Here is a 21,656-nt window from a genome sequence, read left to right on the forward strand (position 1 = left end):
AACCGAAGCTCTCTCTGAACCGTGGGAGTCTAAATGGGAGTACTTAATAGGTATCTAACACTTGATAGCCACTTTCCTTTTCAACCCAGAAATATGTGCTTCAACAGACTTCTAGGATTTTACATAATCAGTATATTTTTGTTTCTCTTGAAGCTCGGGTCTTACAGATTTCTTCCTTTGTTTTCTCAGAACTACTTGATGCAAGTCAGTTCCGTATTAATACAAAGAAAGTATCAGGCTTAATATCCTTGACTCTGTCCTTTAAAAAAGCAAATAAAAAATCTTGTTCAAGTACAAAGGTTTATTATTGCTGAACAAATGTAATAAAAGCCACATTGTTTGCAGTTGACTGATTTCCTCCTTCACTAATGCTGGACAGAAGCCTTGACAGACTGGTACCTCTTAAAATACATTCCTTTCGATTGCATTTAACTTCCATCTAAAGTAATGCTAAAGGAGAAACGCAATGAGGAGAACATTTCACATAGCGCATAAAAATTATATTTTTAAACACTTTTGAAATAGATTAAATATTCACTACTTAAAACAGTATTTCTACAATGTTTTTAAAGTCTAAGACTGAAGAGTAAATTATGTTGAAGAGATGCTGGATGAAGACAGATCAAAGACTTTGACAATTTAAATGCAGTCACATATTTTATATCTTTTTTTTTCAGGAAATAGATATATGGGCAGCTAACAGAAAACTGTTGAAGATTATCTATTTCCTGTACCCAATACCACAGAATTGAGCACTGAAAGTCCTAGTCCAGGAACACATTTACATATTTAGGCACACATATAAAAACAAGATTGAGATTTAGATAGAAAGGTCAGGTTGAAATCCACATACACTCATATTCAGAAAGCAAACTGTATCAAATTAGTAGTGTAACTAAAGTTCTGTGGCAGTGAAGATCTACTTTTCCTTTTTTTTTTTCCTTAAAGTTTTTCTATCACACCTTCAACTTTCATTTTTAAAATTTAACAGATATAGAGCTAACTCAGGATAAAAAAAAAAAAACACAACAAAACAAACCAATAAAACAAAACAACCCCACCAAAAATCCACAAACCCAAACCTCTGTACTTTAACATTAAAGACAAAGCCTGTCCACTGAATAGTATTTAAAATGCCTCGAAGCATCAGAAAGTTCATTCTTCACATTATACCTTGAAATCTTAAGACTGATAGCTTGGAAAAACTACAAGCTAAAGATCTTTCTGCTTTCAAAGACAAAAGATTGCCCCAGAGTACCATGTAGCCTTATATCATGTCTTTATGGTCAGATATTAAAAGATCCAATGGATATAAGTCCTGAATGACTGCCATTGTTCTTGGTCTGTTGCAGTTTATGACAGAAACTTATAAGTCTTTTCACAATACAAAAAAAAAAAAAAAACCCAGTCGCAAAGTAGTAAAGTTGCAGACTAACAGTGTATGTGCAGTAAGCAACCAGCTTGTTTGTACCCCAAACACAAGCTGAGACACAAAATTTCTCCATCTTTCAGATCAACAATCAACAGGCTCCCCAAACACCTTTACAGAATCACAGAACCTTAGGGGTTGGAAGGGACCTCAAGAGATCATCCAGTCCAACGCCCTGTCAAAGCAGCACTAACTAGGTCACACTAGAACTCATCCAGGCAGTTTTGAAAGCCTCCAGAAAAGGAGACTCAACAATCCATCTGGACAGCCCGTTCCAGTGCTCTGTCACCCCCACAGTGAAGAAATCCTTGTGTTTCTTTGGAACCTCTTATGTTCCAGCTTGTACCCATTGCCCCTTATCCTATCACTGGACATCATTGAGAAGAGCTTGGCTCCATCCTCCTGCCATCTGCCCTTTACATATTTGTAAACATGAATGAGGTCACTCCTCAATCTCCTCTTCTCTGAGCTAAACAGCCCCAGCTCCCTCAGCCTTTCATCATAAGGGAGATGACCCACTCCATCATCCTAGTGGTCTGCTGTGGACATGCTCCACCTTTGGACCTTTCCAAGTTAGAAGGGGGAAAAAAAAAAAAGACGACATTTCTCTCTTCAATTGAGCAGTTTTACACATACAATTTATGAATCCAGAAGCACCTATTTTCTTCTGCTGATTATAGTGATTCTACATAGCTAGATTTGATAGTTATTTACACTGCATAGGTCTACATTCAAACAGGAGAAACCAGCCTTGAAATTAGATGGTCTGATAAATGCACATGGGATTTTATGACATGGAAACTATTGACACAGAATATGCTAATAAGTATAAGGAAGTAAACACTTGTAAGGTTTAAAAAACAATTGTTAGCAACTCACTACAGTCTTCATATACATAACCAAAACTATGTCAAATGATCACAATCTTCATCACTGTGACCCAAATGAAACTTACTGGCACAGTATCACAAATGTGCTATTAAAAGAGGCAGGTCATTCATCTAACTTTTTTTTTTTTTAATCTGATATGGTTAACATGCAAGAAAGAAGAGAGATAGTTTCCACAAATAATCACAGCCCAAAAAATATTCAATTTTCAAGCTTGAGTTTACCCATATAATCTGTAATTTTACATGTGTTATTCAAGTTTGTACAGCACAAGAGAGTCTTAGAAGGTATTGAAAATTATTATGTTTACCTCATACCTGAGTTATGGAGACAAAAACTGGAAAAAGATTTCTGATACAATTAAGCCATTTTCTGGACAATGTACTTAGTTTCATCTTTCTTGTGAAGGAGTTGTACTGAAAGCTTAGAGATTTCCTTATAATTGCACAATGGACTTAAGTGTTGTAACTACAGCAAAATGAATACCTTCCCCAAAGACTCAAACGATTTCCTTGCATCTGTAAGCAGTGTGCTAGGCTACTAAGACCCTATGTCCTATCTTTTGTAAATTAAGTTTTACAAAAAAAAACGAAGCCACAAGTCTGTAAAAATATTTTCCTACACCACTATTTCAACCTGGAACAAGTACTGCAAGTAGATTAATTTTTGTTTAAGGGTTAATACACTGAGAATTCATGTGTGGAACAAAGTATTTCTCAAAGGAAAGGTTTTATGTTCACAAAGCAATATCAATTGATGTTCCTGAGAGACTCCAGAGTAAAGATGCATGATGTATCTAGAATTTACTTCACATATGTTCCTTACCATTCCAAATTCTCTCATACTACACCATATAAAAAAGTGTAATATTGTTCAAGGTAGGGTGATGAAATCACTTTGCCTGGCACTAGAATGGACACAAAAATATTCTCCACATAAAGAGTTATTATGTGAGAAAGAGGAAATAAATCTAGAATATCCAAATAAATTTGTATCTGATCTGGAACTGGAACAAATACACTGACAAAAATACTAAGTTTCAAAATCCCAATCTCCAAATTCCATTCTCGAATATCAGTTAAACACTTCATAAGAAAATCTCTATAGTGACCAGAAAATACATTACTCATAGAAATTAAGACTGAAAATATTGTGTTAATACCTAAGGTTACAGAAAATATGCCAATGTTAATTTAACAATTATGTTTAGTCTAAGCAGAAAAGGACTTAATTTTTTTTCACACTATTTTCACACTGTTCAGGATTGTATGGAGTACTACACTGTTTTCTCTATATAATGCAGAAAAATCTAAGCTCAAATAAAATTCAGCTCCCTTTTCTATCTTAAATTCAGCCTCATATTCCACTGGAACACAGAACGGATTGATTAGGGTTCTTTTCTATTTTTACTATGTAGCTTCTTAATAGGAAAGAAAAGCCATTATACCAGGCTTCCACGGTTAGAAGTCAACTGCTTATACACACATTTTCCTTTCCCTCTCATCTCCAAACTGGGATCTAGTCTTTCTCCAATATTATACCTCTGAATATAATACCCAAGGAGTTATAAAATCTGAAAGCCCTTCAAACACTGTAAAACAAATTTTTTTCAGTTTTTAAATGCTTTGTGAAGACAAGACTACATAAGTCTTCACATGTGTTGAGTTTAGGCTGATAAAAATCTCATCTTTGCTAATGACTCAGTGTTACAAAAGACTCATATCAAATTGCAGAGTCTCAGCCTAACAATTCATAGGATTCACGGGATACCTGATGGTGACTAAGCTCAAATTAGTACAGAGACAAATCACTTAAGAAGTATATATAATAAAAGTCAATTGAGATGCTAAAAACTGCATTTCAGGGACACCAGGCTGGCTCAATACATGTGGACAGCTCTCCATCTTAAGTGGACTCCCTAGGTAAAGAATGCCTCAAAATGAAAACAAAGCTCAAAACAAAAAAAATCAAAACCTCAAAAACAAACCAAAACTAAAATAAAACAGAAAACAAGACCAAAATGAACTTTTTTAAAAAAAGAATCCTTCTCCATTAATGTGGCAGTCAAAGGCATCGGGAGATCAGAACCTTGAGGTTTAAAACTGATCATAATTAGCTTGCCTGATTACATCCTCTCTCAAAAACCTCTCTCTGTACACAAGTTTAACTTTCACATATTGTGTATTTACCAATGCTCAGCATTAAAGATTTATCAATTGCTCTGTTCCACAGGCCATGAGGAGTTCTTTCCCAGATCTTTAAATCTTAATGCTCTGTACGGTGATAAAGACAATCGAGTATCTCAGATAGCACTAATAACAGTGAATACTGGTAGACAGAACTTACTAATAGAAACACAATTTCCAACCCATCATATGGCAGTTACAGTTATGAACTAGTCAGACATAGAGACTTTTTTATCTCTCCATTGTTCTCACTCTCAAGTCACTGAAAGCAGTTAATCATTAACAATCTAATCTTGAAAATAAAAACAAGTCATCATTTTTTCAGAAGAATCGGTATTTTCTTTTAGATTTTTGGTTATTTCACTTTGCTATCCTATGTATGGCTTCATCATACAAATTCCTTAGCATATACATAGATATTTGTATATATAATATGTACACACACACACTCCCATTTAACCAACCACATGTTAATTTATTGTGTTGTTTACTGCCATAGCTGCTTCTTACTTGTATTCTCTGCCATTGTCTCACCCCCTAAAATTTCAGAATTATCTGAACCTAGTCTGATATATTTAAAAACAGGACCACAGTCTGCAGTAAAGAGAGTAATGAATAGCAAATCCAACATCACTTTGATAGGATTGATTAAATTACAGCTAATTGAATTCATGAGCTATAGCTCACACGCCAAGAGTACCTGACATGCCCTCATAGATTGTTTCTCCAAATTTGTGGCATTATCACTTACCAAGAGGTTGACAACAGAAATGTACTTTTAATTATTTTAAAGAATAATAATTACAATACTATTTATAAGTCAGGAATTACTCTTAAAGCAATAGTGCACAAGCACAAACGTGCTAAAATTAGATGGCAGAGCCAAGTATAAGGATCAGAAATGAACACAAAACATATCTATCTGGGCCAGGTCACTGGTTCATTTTTAACCCAAATATATATACTGTTCTATGAAGTGAATTGCAGTTTGTTTCAGGTGCTTTCATGTTTCCTAGGAACAGGTAATGGTCTCAGAAGACAGAATAGAGACTGATGAAATTATTATTTCATATACATGAGGTCCTCCTACATCACCTCCTCAGGAGATACCAGAGGAAAGCTATGCCAATGACTAATACAAATATCTTACTTGTTGATGTGAGAATTAAATGTTATCCTTGATAGGATTTGCCAGTACACAAGTACCATCAATGTTTAGAGTCACTAAGCACCAACTTTCACTGTATTGCCCTTTTTAAGCAAGTCAAATTTGCTGAGCTCCTCAATCTTTAAACTGAAGTCTGTGTATGACATCCAAAACTCTTTATAGAGATGACTGTACTTTAAATTATTCAATAGCTTGCACCAAAAAAAAAGAGAAAGTATTTGTCTTGCTTATAGAACTAAATCAACTAGAAAGCTCTCCAAAGCAGAGTGATCAAACAGTACAGCTTTTTTTTCCATCCACTCTTCCTCTCCCAAGTGTCCTAGAGTTTCTAGGTCACGCTTTAGTTTTTTCCTTTAACTACAATAATTATTTAATTTTATTTCAATAATCATACTTCAGAGAGACAAGTGAGGCCAAGCAACAAAGCTGTATCTGTTCTCAAAAAGTGCAAGATCCTAACATCTCTATAAAATTGAGGCTAAAAATCACAATTAGTCTCAGAGTACCTGAACTTCTGAATCTCTCCCTGTTACATTCAATTGACAGAAGAACTTTTTACTCCTACAAATATTTTAAATGCTAAACCACGTGAAAATCACAGAGTAGTTAATCAATGCATTTTATGACAAAAGATGCAACTTCAGGGTATCAGTGAATTTGGATTGGCTTATTTCCAGATGAAGAAATAACGAAGCTGCTAACATCACACACTCACTATTAACTAGCAATAACTACAAGTTCTGATATACCTACCAAAATACTCAACTATGCTTCCAGAAACAGTATTGCGGAAACATAAACCTACCTAATAAAATGAAATAATGACTCAAAACAGCTTTGTTCCCTTTTCCTGCTCTTTTTTCAACTCTTGTTTTTCAAGTGAGAACTCCAACATTCTGAAACAAAAGGTACAGCGTCACCTATGTATTCATTTCTCTTACTGCCTGTCAGTCTTCTCTCACTATTCAACCAATTTGATAGTCCCCATTTCACTAAGAATCCTTTCTTAAAATTCAAATAACAATCATGCAAAAAAAGTCAATGCATTTCAAAAAGTATATATAAAATTAACATAGAGGTGTGAACTCTTACCTCCAAATACAGCATCAAAGTATTTCACTTTCAATTAAACATCTAAGACTTAAAAACAAGTCATCCCTTTTTTTCAAAAGAATTAATGTTGCAGGCTTCTATCACCAAGGTACACTATTTGGAAGCTCTTAAAAGCAACATAAAGGAGGCATACCCTATGCTATGAAATCTATAACCACACAATCAGCTTCCAGGTTTTTTTTTATGTTAGATGGATTTACCTGAAGACCTGTCCGAAGAAAATAAAGTTTGCCAAAGGACTGTCTGATGATCCACAGAGCCAAGTGTCTTCTGTTTCCCATTTCATAATGTTACTTCTCTCTCCAGAATTAGTATGTATTCCAAGTATTTCACAACAGATATGGAATTCACTGATAAGTAACATCAATTGTGGTATAGTACAAGTCATACATACGTCACATTAAAAGAATATTTAAAATCCTCGCTAAACAGGATTTTGACATTCTATTTCTCAGTCTGCCTCTGATGTCAGCCAGTTTGAATATTCATGGAATTATAGTCTGGCCATATTTTATGCTCAACTTCTGTTCACAAATTTAAATCGTGTTACTTTTTTCTTCTAATAAAAGTAACAAAACCAACTTTAATTAAGGAAAAAATTCCAAAAACAGATCCAACGAATCACTGCTATTCACTGTAAAGTTACTAGAAGATATTCAGAAAGCTTTTAAACAGAATGATTTTAATGAAGTTGCAACTCTGGGAAACTTTTAGAAATATTTTTTATTATATCCCAAATAACAGTATTTACAAAGATATTAATGAATGAGCCAATCCTACACATATGGTTGCTAATATGAATTTATTTTATTTGGATTGAAATATGTCAGTCACTAAAAAAAAAAAGAGGACGAACAAAGTTGTTGATTCAGTAATAACTTCTATATCCACAACTGGGCAGATTAAGTGAAGACATACTACAGAAGTCTCCACAGGCCTTTGAAGTCAAACGTCAGGGAGAGTTTAGTGGCCACAGCACACAAATTCAGCATATTGACATGCAACCTGAAATATTTTGATGAAGGAGGGGACAAGAATCCCAGTTTAGAAACAGAGCGACCAGCGGTTGTCCTCATTGTTCATTCTCCAGGGATAGACAAGAAGTTACATACTAATCTTCCCCAAAACAAACTAAAATTTTACAATGCATACTCTGAAATTATTTTTGGCAGGCCATGCAAATTAAAACTGCACGGGCTCTCTCATTCCTGCACCCAAGGAGCTGTAAGAAGCCAAAATCATGCTGGGGGTAAGAGGTCTGAGGCTCCAAGTCTGTCATCAGTTTCGGGGCAAATGGCTCAAAGAGTCTGCTATTATTATAGCACCCAGAAGTTTCACATAAACATAGACAGCATCCAGTCTCTTGTTTTTCATATTCACCATCCATACAACTATTACTATGCATCCTAATTAGTAGATCAGAAAAGAAAAACCTTACACCCAGTTTAGCCGTCTTTTGAAGAGGCTAGAAAGGGACAAGTCTCTTATATATCTAAACAATTTTGGAGCATTCAATTTACTGACTATAACACTACCAGAGAGGCATAAAAAGCAATACTAACTAGACATTCAGTAATCTCCCTGTACCTTCAACAATAATGGCAGTGTCATTACTGTAAATCTCTCTGACTGCTCAGTCTCCACAATACAAATTCCACAACACAAACAAAACAACACTTAAGCAAATGCCACAAATGCCATGTAAGAAGCTATGTTTTAATGAGGAATCATACCAAAATGTAAATACTGTTTAGTGGGCACCCTAAATGGTCACTGCATACAATTCTGGTAATAAATCATGACCTCCTATGTAAGAATAATGTAAAAAACCCCCAATCAATCAAAAGGTTCCAACTGCTAATAATAGTTTGCATTACATAGATCTTCTGCCATGAGTTGCCTTTCCAAGTACTCAAAATAACCTTAAATATAAATCATGACACCTGATTTCCTGCAAATTCCATGGTAGAACCAAATTAACTAATACCAGATATGTGCCCTTTCACAAAAAAATAGCTCTAAATCAATCGTTTAAGGAGTAAAAAGAATAAATTAACACACACTGTAGACACTGCATTAATAGTTTGCAGAAATAAAGTACTAAGTGCCACAGACACTCAACTGGGAAGGACTATATATGCCAAGAGAGAATAAGCAAATGACTTGCCCATATTCTCACTCTTTCTACATCAAGCTGTAGAACTTAAGTTTTATTAAGAGTTTATAAAAAATTAAACATATGCTTCTATATATGTATAATTTGTAATGTTATAGAGTAAGTTGTAGGTGATACTCATACTGAAGATCCAGAAAAGAAACAAGACCAAAGAAGATTCTACACAAAAATTAGTCTGTTTTAGATATCACAACCTGTTGGCATAAGACAATGGAATATGCTGAAGAAAAACAAAACAAAAAACCCCCAATCAACATACTTTTAATTTAGTATTAAATAAACACTCACCAACAAGGTCACAAGGCCAGATACTTTACAAAGTATTCCAAATGCCTGAAGGGGAGGGGTGCAGTTCAGATTTACTTAACTATAACATAGGTCAAATTGAGCTGGAACTCTCTACAATCTTGACAGACTTAAAGTTGAGGGTCAAAGCTAGACTTTGGGAACAGTTCCACTGACCATTCAATTAACATGTCTAACATTCCATTGCCATTAGTACTATATAGAAATGTTACACCATGCACTTCAGTCACATAGAAGCCATGCTTCCCTCATTAATGTGTTTCAGTTATAAATAAACACACACACACTAGCAATTTGTCTGAGGCAAAGCATATCAAAGCAGACCAATTGATTCCCTGGAGAAAAATGACATTTACACAAAAGTTACTGTCAATCAATTAACAGACCAGCTATCAACTGCTCCAAGCTGGGATGGAAGTAAAGAGAGGAGAAGAAAGAGGGCAGTTGAGTGGAAAGATATCATTCAGAAATGGCACAGATCACCAAAATTTAGGACTGGATAAGGCAGCTGTCAGAATTCACCCATCTGAGCATTCACACACTTGAAGAGCCACTGCAAGGCAAACATCCTTCAATTATCTTAAAATTGGCATATATATTAATACCTGTCCTTCAGCATGAGCATTACACAGCAGTTAAGACAAGTTTATTTTACTAACAGAAAAACATAAGCATTTTAGCAATACAACTATCAGTTGTATTGAAATGAAGTGAAAAACAGTTAAATCTAGTCTACAAAGAAGATCTGTAAATGCACATGCTACAAAGAAGGTATGTCCAGAAGAGTACCATCTGAATACTCTTAATATGAAACTCCTAGGACTTTCAACACTATTTTCCCTGCTCCAGTCACTGCTTGGCCTTTCAGAGAAAGAGGTTAGGTATTTACATAGAATAGTTCAGTTGCTTAAATGGAATTGTAAAAACACAACATTTAGAGTTCAATAAGACTATGACCCTTAAACTGCATAAAAGCAAATGCTTAAGTTAATTCTCTTTATGAGATTACTACTTCAGTATTTCCAAAATGCCCTTCAGAGTAGAACAAGATCTTTTGTTCAAGTTCAAAGAAGTTTTCCAAAATGATTAATCTCTATTATTCTCAGAATTTTTTTTTTAATTATCAATGAGTTTAAGGTAAGACTGCTCACAGAAACACTATCTGATTTACATGCTGTACCTCTAAACCTTTAGAAGAAAACAAACACCACTCATTGTTTCAGAAGTAACACTGTCTTCTGAAAGTCTTTAATTTGCCAACTTACAGCTTTACTATTGCAACTGAAATTAATTCAGTATATTTGAAATATGTTATTTACCCAAAATAAAATGGTAAACAAAGAGCAAAATCGTCAACATTTCTTTTAAAATTAACAATGCAAAACTACAAGTACCCACAGAAATACAAGAGTGAGACTGAAATAAGTGGTTTTGAATATTTTTTCATTCTGTAATGTTCCATTACCTTTCCAAATATAATGTGTTTTGTTAGCTACTTTCACAATTTACTCACTTGTCTCCCAGGTGAATTTCCTCAGCACTCTAAATTTTACAGTCTCTATAGTAAAGAAGAGGCTATATTAAGGAAAAACGTCTGATCCACCTTCAGTATTACAAAATAATTATGACAATAATAAAGCAATACATATTTCAAATTAAAAATGGACCACTACCTCACTGTGAAGTGCAAACAGTGGTTAAAAGAATGCTGTATCATATACCTCTCTCCCTTCCTTTAAAAAAACACAAAATTTTAAAAAAAGACACATTTGTTCATTCATGTGATGAAGCACCTTCCTGTGGAAAACAGAAAAAAAAGCCTAATTTTGAGAACTGCTCTTCCCTTTCATCTAAATATCCCAGCTGCATGCTAGCGCTCAGTACTCACCGAAATTTTATTTACCAAGAACTTTGAAGCCCTGAAACTGTTTCGGACTGGGAGGGATGCTTTCTCAAGTAAAGAAATTGTGTTAAACTACTCTTGAGTAGCACAAGCTAATGTTGAAGATGTTTTACACTGATAAGTATTTAACAGTAAGAGAACTGTATTGTTTAACTTAAACTAATTTGGTTAAGAATCGCTTATGCCTAGGCAAGCCCTTGCAAGATAAACACAAAGTCGCCATATTTTACTGCACAAAAATTCACTCTTCATCACTGTATCCATGTCTGTGCCTCTCCTAACAAACACAAGTGGTACATACCCTTAACCTTTCTATTTCTTCAAATATTTATATATTGCTTATCAAAGTGGATCAAATCAGGATTAAATACATTTTAACTTTGAACTCATTTTTCTGAGTTTTCAAGATTAAAAAGTAAAATACCAAGACCTCCATCTCAAAAAGGCTGCTCTCCCTGTCCACTACTAACAGTCCAGGCATGCAAACTCAAGAATCTAAACACAGAAAAGGTGAGTCAAGCTCTACTATCGAACATTTTGTCAGCCAACAGTACTTTTAAGTTTGTATTTCCTCCTTTTGACTAAGAGGGAATTAAAAAGAAATAAAAAATCAAATCTCTATTTCATTTCAGGTTTTCTATCTTTTTTTCAGACTGGACTGACACACAACACTTGACAGAAGATTTTTTTAACAGTATCTTCCCCTGGAACAGTAGTTTTATTTAAGCACAAACTTGGCAGAAGGAAGGTGCAGTGTTAGGTGCTTTTGATTTTATGGCAGAGGAGTTTTGTTTACTTCTTATTTCTGAAATATTAGGACTATTTGGTTTCCAGATGATTTTATTTGCGTTGCAGCAGGCACTTTTGGGCATCTTTGGACTATTTATAGGACTTAAATTACTTCTCTTCAAGAAGGATATTTGAGTGTCAACGTCTATTCTGTAACATGCCATCAAGGTCACAACATCACAGAAAGAAATCCAAATTTCTTTCCACAATCATTTCATATCTAAGTAAGATTAAAGCAAAAGAAACAGGTGTCAGGCAAACAGTAGCCGTTTACCTCAACATTGAATTGAAACACTGAAGACAGAAAAGCAGAAATGTGAACTTTCAATTTTCACGTTATAACTTTTTCCATATAATTTCACTTTTCTGATCTTTCTGAAAGATAAAAGAGAATATTTGTTTCAATTCATTTTTTTTCCAGCTTAATGAGAACAAGAACTTGATGGGAAAGGATCTGTTGCTGCCTACTCCAGAATATACATTATGCTATTGAAATCTACCTCAGCAATGGGTAACAGGAAAAGCAAGAGAATAAATTCGAGTCACACCTGGTCATTTTCTCTCTAGAACATCAGCTGTAAGAATACTGAGGATTTATTTGGAGAGAGGTATGATCTTACGGGAGGGAAAAATGAAACAAGACAGACATTCCATAGACAGAGTAAAACAAAATACAAGTAATTTAGCTTTATGACTGAAGTCTCAAAGATGTACAACTGTAATGGTGAATTCAGGTCACCGTTATATAGTCATAACATTCAGACTGTGTTTTCTTTCAAAACTTGTGGTATCTAGGGACATGGCCAAGTAAAATCATGGATTATTATTTATCATTTCAGTATCAAGAAAAGGTGACAAAACAAGAAAAAAACACTCCCATATATCTTAGAATATTTTAAATTTTATATCAATAGTATAATATTTTTATTTACAACATATATTTTATATTTATATAATACAGCATAATTGTAAATTTATGTTTATAATATTATAATATTTTTAAATAGGTTAGTACCTCAGAAGAGAAACTAAAAATAACACTTGGTAAGAAACTAAACTAAGCTGAGTCTCTTCATAAAACAGAAAGGTCATCAGTGTTCTTCACTAGTAAAGAAAAACTTAAATACTCTGGCACAGGTTTTTTTGCTTGAGACTACACATAGAGAAAATAGCACTGTAACGTCCTATACAGGCACAGATTCCTTCTTACAGTATTAGACTATAGTTCTGTACTTACTGTCCTGCTGATATAATGCCACTTGAACTATATTTGGCCAGTATATTTTGTGTGTGAATGCAGTGAAACCAAATATTTAAAAATACGTTGGGTCTCAATTTTCCCATACACTTTAAAAAAATTTCCACATGGTCAGAAAAATTAAAATGCTGGCTTGCCCAATTTTTTATTCTGTATTTGGTTAGTGTAAAGCACTTCATGGGAAGCATTGTTCAAAATAACTTTTTAAATAAAAATACTATGATTAAAATATTTCAATTAATATATTTTTAAAAAACAAATTATACTTATAAGCTTGCTATGGAATTCATTGCACTTTGAAAAAAGGGCAGGAAACAGATCTCACAGAGGAGAGAGCAAGGATAAGTTTGTCATCTTTTTCCTAGAGTTCTCTTCCTTCCCCCTCCCCTATTACCATACATTTAATTTAGAAACCTAACATTTGTTCTCCCCACTTCATCTACCCAAAATATTATCTGGTTTTCTTGTAATTACTATTCTAGTTTATCTGAATAATTTCTTGATTATGGCATAATTAAAATTGAATATGTCCTTTTTAGGTTACATGTCAGGTATCTAACTGCAGTCCCTCTGGCTACTGGAATAGGAAGGCTGTTATTGTTAAATGCTCTTGAAAAACTGATGATTTAGAAACTATGCCACTAGTGTTCATAGCCTCCCACTTCCATTTACCAGACCGATGAAGTTTGAAATGGCTTCATATAAGCACAGGTGGGTCATGAAGTTTCAGCAGTTTTTAACTGCCATGATGATGAAGGCATATTAATTTCTGCTTCTGTGCAGCACAGGTGAGTATGTGAATTCAACTGAGACTCTTTCAGCCTGGTCCAAGCAGCAGTGTCTGAGCATGGTACACAAACATTCATATTTCAGCCTCCTTTGAAAGGAAAATTAATTAAAAATCAGAAGTGGACATCCAGATACCTTCAATAGCTCCAGAGCATGAACACTCACCGTTCATGTACCAGAACTAGTTAAAAAAATCCATATACTTCAAAGGTTCAAAAACGTATCTTCAACCTCTCAGGAAGTACCCTCAAAGAAATACTCTTCCTGTTTAACTTCTCTTAGTGCTAAAAAACCATATGGACCCCACTCCTGTATTCTCCCCAAACCTGTAACTTCATTTTATTGACTAAATATTAACGCATGTCCCCTAATAACTGTCATCTAGTCTCCGCTCCCAATGTCTTTGGCCAAAGGACCCATAAACACCAAGACAAAGGTCGAGCCCTGTGACGTTTTTGGGAGATAAATACTCTCCCTATCATTTTGCTAAACCATTCTCCCTTTTTGCTCCTTCTTCCCTCACAGTGATTTCCTTGCTAAACCAGGCAAAGTGTCCAAAAGAAATCACAGAGAACATGGACAACCCAGCCTGCATTATGGTGGTTAACAGAAAAATTTTAATCCTCTTAGACTATGAAGGATATTCAAAGCAACAATTATATTGAAATTATTTTTTTTTATTTTTACATGAACTTTAATCCACCCTCCAAGAGGTGTCTAAAATCAGAGATGATCACAATCTCACAGACATCCATGTTGTTTTCATACCTTAAATATTACTCATAAACAGCTCTAAGAGCATGGAGCTCATCTCCCTATTTTGCTACTTCCTCAAGTTGGTAAGTTTCCAAGGCCATGCTGTTTCTAAGCCTGCTTATACCTATGAGCAACAATGATTCCAGTAGAGAAGACATCAGAACTCTCTGTCCTGGGTATCCTCTTCCCCTCCACAAACATCTCTAAATATCTCAGAGCACATAGCTTTTAAGAATATCACCAGAAAGAAAATGGCTATTCTTATCACAGCAATCAAGCTGCACACAATTGAATTGCTCTGGTGAAACTGATGACATTACTCTCATCTGTTTCTGCAGGGAGATCAAAACAGAGGAGAGAGTAATATTGACCTAAACCACGGCTAAAAAAAAACCCTGTAGGCATACACTTTCAGTACATGGGATATAAACCTAAATCTAAATTAAGTACTTTACTAACTTAATTCAAAAGGTTTAAGCCAAGCAAAACTGAACTTTTCAACCTAAAAGACACATCCACATAGCATTCTGTAGTATTCTGGACCAGTCTAACTTGCAGTCCATTTAACTGAGGAATGCAATGCAGCATGTTATTAGGTGCATCTGGAGCAGTCCACTCACATGCAGAGTTACCAGCTCAGATCTCAGATGCAATACAGACACATTAGCAGGGCATTGCATCTTTTAAAAACTCTGTCCCACAGAGGCAGGTATAAATGCATTCAGTTTCAGTATCACTTTGAGGCTGCTGTACTGCTTCCTGGTCAGGAGCTAGATCCCTCCTCTCCTCACAGCCTTCTATTGAAGCACACAGACACGTCATAAATTCATTTTAAAACCATCTTACAATAAGCCAGCTCAGCCTTTTTGATAAGAACTTATGTATATAGCTGTGCACATTTTTATAGTCTTCAAGTTCTGCCTTTTTGTCTTCCTTCTCCCTACAAAACATCCAAAGCCACAGCTCCTAAGAGGTACAAAGAATGGTCATCTTCTCACAGCTACCTTGGAAATGAAAAAAAATCAAGCTGGGGAAGACAGAAAGAAGGAAGCCTGTTCTTTAAGTACCCTGTCAGTGACCTGATGGGCAGCTATCTGTTCCTTTTATATCTTATTTGCATCACCCTGTGTTCATATCAAGCAGTCTTAAGTCTCTCTCTATACTCCCTTATATATTTTCTCATGGAACCACAAATCTCTTCTTTCTTAACCTATAAGAAGCACCTCAAAGAACACTCTTAAGAAGATCTGCTATTTAAAACTGATACCAGGATTACTTCCACATTTCTTCATTAGCCCCAGGAACATTTCCATCATTATTATGCTTTCGTTACAAATTATTAGTTTTCTGTAGCCTATGTTTCACTTGAAGTCATAATCCCCTGTGATGACAATTATATGCACAGCAACTAGTCATGATGCAAGAAATTAGATCAACCACTTCTGGTAGAACAAAAAAAAAGGATCACAAACATTTCAAGCAGTCTCTTAAGCATCTCAATAATAAAATGCCTGCTTACACTTCAAACTGGAAAACTTGTCTGAAAAAATAATGCACTTCATGAGAGGATAATGTGATCTTCATCGATCATAATGTTCTCAGGCCTTTCCAACTTCATTTTTAAAGACCTATTAAAACCATCAACTTCCCCAAGAAAGGCACCTTTTCAGCTGAAGAGAGCTTAAGGGAAATTGAGACTTAAAGCACCTACAGGAATAAATTTGCCCAAAATAATATGGCAACTCTATAAAGAAAAACAAATAAATTCCATATAGTTAAACATACAAGCCTCCAAACCAGGAGCAAAGACATATATAACTACACAGACATATGTTCAAATACAATGATCCAGAGGATATGCACACAATGAATGCCATCACTGATGCGTGAAATGTCAATTTATTAAACACGTGTTTATTCTGCAACACCGCTGATTACAGGAGTTTTTAATAAGTGTAGTAGATGTGAGATGCAACCTCGACTTCTGCCAAAATTCTACACATGCAAAGCATTTTTGAATCAATATTCAGTGCAACAGCGTGTCGTGGTTTTGAAATACACTTAATTGTATTCGGTTAGCCTGTTTGATCTCTTCACTGGCCCGACGACTACATTTAAATGATGACTTTTTTATCATGATACAGGTAAATGAAGTTAAACCAGATAAATCAGGTTTTACACCAAAAGGTCTTTTGGCTCCGGCAATGATTGTCCCTGTCTCACTGATGGGCCAAGCCCGGTTAGATGCTCGCTCAGATGCAGTTTAAAACCCCGCTCTCGCAGCCTGAGCCGGTGACAGCAAGACTAGGTGCTGGTCGCCGCTCCCGCACCACCACGCCAGGGACAGACAATGCCGACAGCCTCCCCCAGTCTCACAGCTCGGCTCCCCAGTTACAGCAAGGCTGCAGTGTGCCTTCCCGAGCCACCAACAGCCACCGCAGACAACCCGGCGGCGCCGAGCAGCTCCTAACACCAGCCACGGGCCTCCCTCCCCAGGGCTGCGGGGGTGTGTGTGGAGAAGGGGGATCGCCCCCAACGGCACCTGCCGGCCGTTAAACGGCCGACGGTCCAGCCCCGCTGCCTAGGAGCGAGCCCACAACGCCCTGCGGCCGCGGCTCCGGGGCGCGGCGGGGGAAAGGAAGGAGCGGAGAAGGGAGGGGGGCGCCCAGAAAAACCGTACCTAGGAAGGGAAGAAAAGTGAAGGCGGCAGACAGCAGCTACGGGGTACCTGCGGGGGTCGCGCCCGGCGGGAGAAGGGACGCCTTGTGCTGCCCGCCCTTCTCCCGCCGAGTACGGCCGCAGGCAGGCACCTGGGCAGCTCCTTTGTTCCTCGCCGGTCCCACCGCCTCGGCCCCTCCCGCACTCACCCACGGTGGCCAGGGTCTCCAGGTCCTCCAGCTTGTAGGTGGCGGGCTCGGGCGAGGCGGGCGAGCCTGGACCGGCGGGGCTGGGGGCCGGCGCGGAAGGCTGAGGCGCGGCCAACGCCGCTGCAGCCGCCTCGCCGCCACTCTTCGCCCCCATTTTGGCCTTGGCGGCGCTGAAGGCGTCCATGGGGCCGGGCGAGCGCCCCGCGGCCGCTCAGCGCATGGAGAAGGGCGAGCCGAGCCGGCGAGGGGAAGGGGGAAGAGAGGGAGTGGCGGGGATGCAAAGTTTCAGTCTTCAGCAGGCGAAGTGGCTGCTCCCCGGGGTTGGAGGCTGTTCCTGCGGCCACCTCTGAGGGGGCGCGGAGCCCTTCAGCATCGCGGCCCACCGACCGCCGCGCAGGCAGACAATGGCGAGGGTGAGCCCAGCCGAGACGCTCTCTGCCCAGCCGCGCCGCGCCACACGCGGGGCGGAGGGGCGGGGTTTGCTTTCCGGCCGCTGCGGCACGGTCTCGCAGAGGGTTGTCGGGGCGGGGCAGGGGAGGAAGCACGGCCTCGGCACTTGGCGGGAGTGGGGAGCTCGACCCTCGTCGCGGGCACAGCCTGCAGGTATCTGCTAACGCTGGCACTCTTTGTTCGCCCTTCCCCGGCCCCACGCTCCCCCAGCGCTGCTCACGCCGGCGGACGGGGGACAGTCCCGTCTGCTCCCCACGGAAAGTTAGAAATGATTGATGAGGCCTTTGCAAAGCGTCTCTCTGGCCCACCTGGTTTCACACCGACAGCTCCGGGAAAAGTCAGTTATTCCCACACGTTCGCGCCTGTTATGAGTGCTTCAGCGTCAGTAAATGTCCCCACCACCTGCACATTTCTAAGGGATTATGTGGATATTGCTACAGCCGCAGCCCCTCCGTGTTCCCTGCCGGACCCTGCAAAATACTTCGGTGGTTGGGGATGGCTGGCGAGTGCGGTGAGCTGCACCGCACCGAATGTAGTGAGAGGCATCTACTGTAGCAGCAGCCGGGGACCGAATATAGCTCCTTCCGCAGTGGCCGAGAAACTGTTGGCGATTATGCTGAAAGATGGGGAAAGTTGGTGTGTGAGTCAAGTCACTGAGATGACTTCGTGATAAAGTTGGGAAGGAAATCCTATTTTTTTTCCCACACCTTGTTCCGGCCCATCTTTACACTGTTTACGGCTCCTACAATGTGCTCCGATAAGCAGGGTATCTGTAAAGCTGATATGTAAATCACACAGGTGGTATTTTTGCATCTACTTTTTATTAGATGTGAAAACAGGGGAATATATGTCCAGTTTCTGTGTGGAATGGGTTCAATAGTAATGAGAAATGAGTGTATGTAGAAAAAAAATAAGAATAAATATAGCAATGATGTTTAAGAATTACACATTTAGAACCCTCTTCACTGAATTTTAGGTGAGCCTTAAAATATTATTTATAGGCATGATACTCAGAGCATATAACACATGTTTTTTAGCTTTTAGCTTGTTGACATGAAAAGTTATGAGTAATCTGGAAAAATGCTAGGTCATCTTTGCTTCCTGTCAGCCTGTGAAAAGTTGCCAGTCAAGGAGAATGATGTCACTATTGCTACAAAATTTCAAATTTAATTTATGTACTGTTCAGAATTAAAATTTTACACTTCTATTTTGTTTTACTACATTATTTAATTTCTCTCTGTATTATGTTTTGTTTACCTACACACAAAAAATCATGCTTCATGCCTTGAATTGAGTATTTAAAGATTCCTTAAATTGCAAATTGTAAATGTTCTGTCAGGCTGTAAATTTAGTGCCTATTTGGTCAAAATATGAGAAAGCTAACAAACTTCTCTTAACAATAACAGAAAACTTCATTTAAGATAATATTTGAAAAATATACATTCATACATTGAAGAAATCTCAGTGTATATAAAAATGTAACTTTGTTTTTTAGCCAAATAACTGCAAATCAAGGTGATTTTAGGAAAAGATGCAAGCTAATTGTGATAACAATTTTCAAGAGAGAATCCTTTAACTTCAGTCTATCCAAGAAGATTAATATATAATCTTCCTGAAATATTTTTTTGGTTTTTTTTCATAAAAACTAAGAAATCATTCACTGCTCAGGTGTTAAAAATGACAGAAAATATAGAGGGTATTGATTACTTTCAAGTGATACTTATATTTTTGCTACAAACTTAGTGATTAAATTACTTTCATTCAAGAACCTAAAACTTTCTTTAAAGAATCTTCTACTGCCATGCTTCAGCAGTTGGTGACCTGTTGTGGCAGCACACTTTCAAAAGGCTGTGATTCAGCAAGGTCCATAAGCTCAGGATTAGCTCTATTCACTGCAGTGTGTCTTTCCTTTTGATTAAGTTAGCTTCCTACCTTGCTAGACTGGCATCCAAAGCATTCGCTAGTTGTAGCAATATAATTGCAATGTTTATATTTAGAATGTCAACATATTATTAGTGTGCTTTACCACCTCTGTATAACCTACTTAGAGTTTCTTGTGCTGATACTGATTGTTAGTCATGATAATTCAAGAAAGAAAATGCCGTTCTTTCTAAATATAATGAGACTGAGAATCAAAACTCATTAACTTCGTAAATCATATGTGGAAGTAAGGCCGATCACTGGGTTGCAATAGTGGATATGAAACCTAGTTTCTTGTCCAGTTTAGCTACACTTCATAGGAAAGTGCAGCCCTGTTCCCCCTTTTTTCTTTCATTTTTGCCGCTATTTTAATTCAATATGTTAACATTTGGTTACAGGTACTTTTTCAATAATCTTAGCCTGTCCCTTGCTCTCAGTAATTCATAGTTTTCATCTCTTTTACTTTTACTGCACACATGCCTACAACCAGGTTCTTTTAGGTTACTGTCAGTTCCTTTACCTTGTGGGTGCTTATTCCAAGGGTTAGCTCAATTTTCATTTTCCTTTAAAAGTACCATATGTTATAGATTATTCTTTACAAAGACAATGAATGCTTTACTAAAGAAATTATTAGGTTTTTTAATGTAGAGAACAGTAGATTAAATAGTTTTCTCAATAGTTATGATTTTAAATGAAGGGGTTTTTTCTCCTATTTCAGGTCCAAAATGTTTTCACTGTATTTATATTCATTTGTAAGCTCAGAATTTTGAGGGACCAGGTGTCAATTTGATTACTCCATGCTGCCTTTCATGTGTGTGTTTGCTGCATGTACATCCATACCAGTAGTTAAATGACTCTTCGCTGAATTACTAACTGAGCTCTCATTCCTTCCTTTTTGTTTGTCTGCAGGTTTTTAATTTCTCCTAGAAAACCTTTGGTTAACAGTTTTACAGGATTGCAAACTTTCTGGCTGACTATCTATAAATTGATATGACAGATCATATCATTTCTCTGTCATTTGAAGGGGGTATTGTGGTACATGCATGTGATTCCATGCAAAGAGAATATGATTTAAGCACCCAACTCTTGGTCTTTTGGTTCTCTGAGAAAAGAACCAGTCATTTAAATGTCTTCATGAGTGCAGACAAAAAGAGTCTCTCGTGTGGTCTGAGCATGTTTGCATTTGTGTACCTGAAAGTGGGCTTTTTTCTTCCCTACAAATATGTAATTTTCCTTATGTATCTTGTTAAAGCATATCTTTACCATCACTGTCACAATAAAACTACTACAACAAGTTTGCTAGGGAACCTGTTTAAACCTGTAGGGAGGAAAAGGAGAAGTCTTTCAATTGTGGTGATTACTAATAAATAACTCCCTATCTTCTCCTTTTGTCACATTACATACAGTGCCTAAAAACGTGGGACTGCTCTGAGGCGGAAGACTAACTAATAAAGATAATTAGTACTGGTATGTGTTTTTCGTTTGTTTTGTTTTGCTAAAGAATCTCATGATCAGGCAAGTTCTATGAAGTAAACAAGCACCCTTTCGTGCAAGAAATCCCTGTCTGTAACAAAGGAAGAGGGAAATAATTCCGCCCATCTGAAGTAGTTCCTTCGTAGTATGGAAATAAGACCATTCGTATAATGAACAATCACACA

The 21,656-nt window shown here is 37.3% G+C and overlaps 1 protein-coding gene across 1 annotated transcript in view; it reads right to left on the reverse strand.

Moving 5' to 3' along the window:
- The window catches only part of PRKX (protein kinase cAMP-dependent X-linked catalytic subunit), a 57,486-nt gene extending 39,414 nt beyond the window's left edge, over window positions 1-18,072 (reverse strand). Inside the window, exon 1 of the mRNA XM_061998614.1 lies at window positions 17,629-18,072. Within this exon, the coding sequence (XP_061854598.1) occupies window positions 17,629-17,812 (184 nt within the window). The 5' untranslated portion in view covers window positions 17,813-18,072. The remainder of the gene's footprint in view (window positions 1-17,628) is intronic.
- Between the last annotated feature and the right edge of the window lie 3,584 nt (window positions 18,073-21,656).

This window comes from Colius striatus, chromosome 1 (genome assembly GCF_028858725.1).
Source record: "Colius striatus isolate bColStr4 chromosome 1, bColStr4.1.hap1, whole genome shotgun sequence".
NCBI lineage: Eukaryota > Metazoa > Chordata > Aves > Coliiformes > Coliidae > Colius > Colius striatus.